This window comes from Morone saxatilis, unplaced genomic scaffold (genome assembly GCF_004916995.1).
Source record: "Morone saxatilis isolate NCDOM2014 unplaced genomic scaffold, NCSU_SB_2.0 Contig3, whole genome shotgun sequence".
In the NCBI taxonomy this organism is placed as follows: Eukaryota; Metazoa; Chordata; class Actinopteri; family Moronidae; genus Morone; species Morone saxatilis.
The window spans coordinates 7,992,633-7,996,540 of record NW_023339873.1 but is presented as its reverse complement, the minus strand read 5'-3'; the positions used below and the strand labels follow the sequence as shown (position 1 = coordinate 7,996,540).

Below are 3,908 nucleotides of genomic sequence, written 5' to 3'. Positions count from 1 at the left end.
TCATTCGAGTCAATTTCATTCCTCTTTTGGACACTCACTATCAAGGAAAATGCATTTCCTGTATGCTATTTCTAGCTCACATAGAAAAAAAAAAAAAGAGCCTGGGCCTAACAAAGTAAACCGACAGTACTCCATCCCCTTACCATAAAAGGAGTCACCCCACACATATTGGACTCGGACACATTTAAAAAAGCATCATCATTTGGAAACTATTTATTGAACATTTGCAACCAGATATCAGTTAAATACAGAACTTTCAATGCTCTCTTTACATCCCCCAACAGCAGGGACTGGCTCCACTTCATTACACTGAGAGGAGGGAATGTTACAGGACTTGGTAAGGCGCACACTGTGCTGGAAGTCATTTGGCTTTCTGTCTTCTGATAATAAAGAGAAACAAAATCTGAGTCTGCCTCTCAAATGTCCAACACTGCTTCCTCCTTGCAGCTAGATCCTGATCCTGCGCGTACAGACCATGGCAAAATGACACAAATAGGAGCCGAGAAGAGAAAACCAGTATAGACGACCGAGACACACCCCTACTGAATGCGGTCTGAGATGTGTAGCCGTGATTGAAAAGCTAAAAGTAAAATGATCAATATATTAGAAAAATGGCAATTAGTCCTTAATAAACACCTCGCCTCACCTACTCCCAAACAAGACCAGGGTTATAAATTAAAACTGTCCAAATAAAATCAATCAACCAAGACTTTGGGCCCCATTCAGTTCCATTTCAAGACTGGAAAATCCTCATTGAAAAAACAAATGGCACTTTTCAGTCTCTTGAACTGGAATCTAGAATATCGACTTCAATGGAATCGATCCCCCAACCCTAAAATCAACTCTTTCTAATTTACATATATGGGTCAGGCGCTCTTCAAGCTTCCACCATTCTAGTAGTTGCTCCCCACAGGACAGGGAGGGGGGCTCTGTGGTCTCTTGAGGGGCTAGGCCACGGTTTTGAAGGTCTGCAGTATGAGGTTGGTTTGGTGGATGAGTCGGTTTGCACTGATGAAGACATTTATCGCCCTGGGAACACAGAAAATTGCAACTTCAGATAAATAGGATCAGAGAAGCTCACAGAGGTGTGTTTAAACAAACTGGAACTAACAAAAGAACCTGAATTGGGAATGTGGGCTGGTCCTCTTAAGACTTTTAAAAAGAGGCTTACAAATCACAAATGACAAGCCGTTTATTGGAAACATTCCTGCCTTCTTAAACAATGTAGATACATAAACAGTTGGACAATCACATTTGCAACATTGGCAGTTTACTGGCTACCTACCACACATATACAGAAATATATTCCCAGACTCCTCTCGTCACTATCCCTTTACAAATAACTTGAGCGCATTCATTCAGAATGAGAACAGGCATCGAGCGAACTGACAGATGAATATTTTCCACATTAATCTGGTTCTATCTCAATAGAATTGAGTTGAAGGGAGTTTGAGCTGTCAAACAATTATTATAATTATTTCAGGTTTATTTATTTCTACTTCAACAGTGCACTGATGAAGCATCACACGACGGGGTTATGGTCTCACTTACTTTCCATCTTTGAAGTATGTTTTGAGGGTGTCGCTGAAACTTTTGGAGTATTTCACAAACTCCTTTTTCTGGTGCTCCAGGGCCTTCACATAAACAGAAACGTTATTTTATTTTTAACAAGGGAACACGAGAAATGTACACAGGTGTGTGTTTGTGTTTCCGTTACTCACTCTGCGATTCTGGTACTGATATTTCTTAATGACATTGTTGACTGTATCCAGGAGCTCTTTTATAGCGCTGGCTATGTCTCTGTGGGAAAACAACAACAACACAAGTGAGGGTTTCACAACAGAAATTCAGCCAAAAGGTGAGTCAATTTAGGTGTACAGCAATGAACTGACCACTGCAATATCCTCACCAATAAATGCTGTATTTCTAATGCAGTTCACTCTATACTGGGGTATATAATTGACCTGATGCGGCCTGAATATTTTTTCGTTTGTTCCATTTCCTCGCTATTGCTGACTATAGCAAGTCAATCGGTTCAGACAGCCAAATTTAAATTTCTTACAGAAGAAGCAGATAGCAGAAACAGCTTGATGTCTTTTATGGTGAAACTAATGCTCAACTTGTCAGTGCAATGCTAATAATGATTACAGTATTAAGATTATTTGCACACACAATCTAAAGTAGCAGATTTTTAGTTATGCAAGCAGGAATATAGGAATATAGGAATCTAGTAATATCGGTCAGTCCACTATTTTGGCCTAGACAGAACTCTATTAAAAACTACAGCTATTGGAGGTTGTTGTGTTGACGGTGGCACCCAACCCTAACAGATGCACATGAACTATTGTGCAGATGTTTCTCGAGAGGCTGAACAATGCTGACCTCGGTGATCCCTTGACTTCCTCAAGCACCACCATGAAACTGACATTTGTGGTTTTGAGTACAATGTATTGTCAGCTATTAACCATTGGTTTAAGTTACTGAAGGCCTCAACACTGCACCCCATTTGACAAATCAGCATTTGTTGGTCATGTGTAAATAGCCTTGTTTTTTGTGTGTGTGCGTGTGTGTGTGTGTGCGCCCGCGTGTTTGCTGCTCACACTCACTTGATAGTCTGTAGGAAGCGTACTCTGTCATTGATCTCATCGGGGATTTTGCTGAGGATGTGTTTCAGAGCTCTGGCCTTGTCATTTAGGTCCAGGAACTCCTGCTCAGGCCGGTCAATCATGAACTCTGCAAGAAGAGGGTGTTTAGTACATTTCCAGGGACTAAATGATTTATATAAATGGGCAGACAGATGAAACAAGTGAAGTCAGAAAAGAACAGAACACTGGTGTGTAAACTGGAGAAAGGCACTGCTGCATATCCTTCAAACCTGGATCTCAGAGTCACAAAAGACCACTTCCGCCCCATTACCTCAGCGCTTCTTCCTCTCACATCATAACTCACCTTCCACATCATCAGCTGCCATGCGCAGTAGGGACTCGGTGAAGTTGATTTGGACATTCTTTTTCTCCAAGATCTTCATTATGATGTCCTGAGTCAGACCGGGGTTCTCCCTCTCCGCCTGGCAAAAGAAGAGTTCAGTTAGGCGGGCAGAAAGAGGAAGAGAAGTAAAGCAATTCACACGTGAGTGGAAAATAAGGTACTGCACAGTTTGTCTTCTCCGACAAAAGCGGAGGCTTAAAGCCGCAGAAAACTAAGCTGGAACTTCACTGAATGTCAGATGTCCGCTGTGAGCCGTTCAGATGAATGCACAAAGAATCTCCTCCTGAATAATTCAACTTTGAATTACACCAGCAAGGAAGCAGCGGGGGCAATAGAGACACCAATCAGTGAGACAAGCGAACAAAAAGACCCACAAATGTCATCTTAAACAATTGTAACGTGATCGCATCTCCCTTTGGTTTGGATAATGACGAAGCAGCTTTTCCTTCATTAATATTTCATCTGTGCTCACACTGAACACTACTGCTCATCAGCATCTGTACAGAGGCAATCTATGGCCACTGTGCTTTTATTATTCCAGTGCAATCACAGCAGTGTATAGATTAAAAAACAAAAAAGAGGATCAAGACATTAATAAAGTCTCATCTGATGACTACGATCAGGTATCACCTGTAAAATCAGCTGAGTTTAGTCATTTGAACATCCATCCTGCACCCGGAGGTGCTCGAGGAATAAAAAACACTGTATGAACTGAACTTAACAGTCTTTACATTAATACTTTACATTAACTAATCAAAACATTCGAGTTCCATACACAGCAACATCATAACAGAACAGATATTCTGCTCCACATTAGTCTTCTTCAAAAAAATAAAAAATAAATAAAAATATATAAATATAAATATATATATATATCTCTGTCCACACCACATCAGCCCAAAACATCCCTCCACCACCTC

At 40.9% G+C, this 3,908-nt stretch overlaps 1 protein-coding gene across 1 annotated transcript in view; it reads right to left on the bottom strand.

The window, feature by feature from the left end:
* Positions 1–197: 197 nt before the first annotated feature.
* The window catches only part of LOC118336910 (programmed cell death protein 10-B-like), a 5,270-nt gene continuing 1,559 nt past the window's right edge, over positions 198–3,908 (bottom strand). The window contains exons 2-6 of the mRNA XM_035673675.1: positions 2,950–3,199; positions 2,607–2,733; positions 1,722–1,800; positions 1,552–1,634; positions 198–1,029 (exon numbers count right to left, since the gene is read on the bottom strand). Of these exons, the coding sequence (XP_035529568.1) occupies positions 948–1,029; positions 1,552–1,634; positions 1,722–1,800; positions 2,607–2,733; positions 2,950–3,199 (621 nt within the window). The 3' untranslated portion in view covers positions 198–947. The remainder of the gene's footprint in view (positions 1,030–1,551; positions 1,635–1,721; positions 1,801–2,606; positions 2,734–2,949; positions 3,200–3,908) is intronic.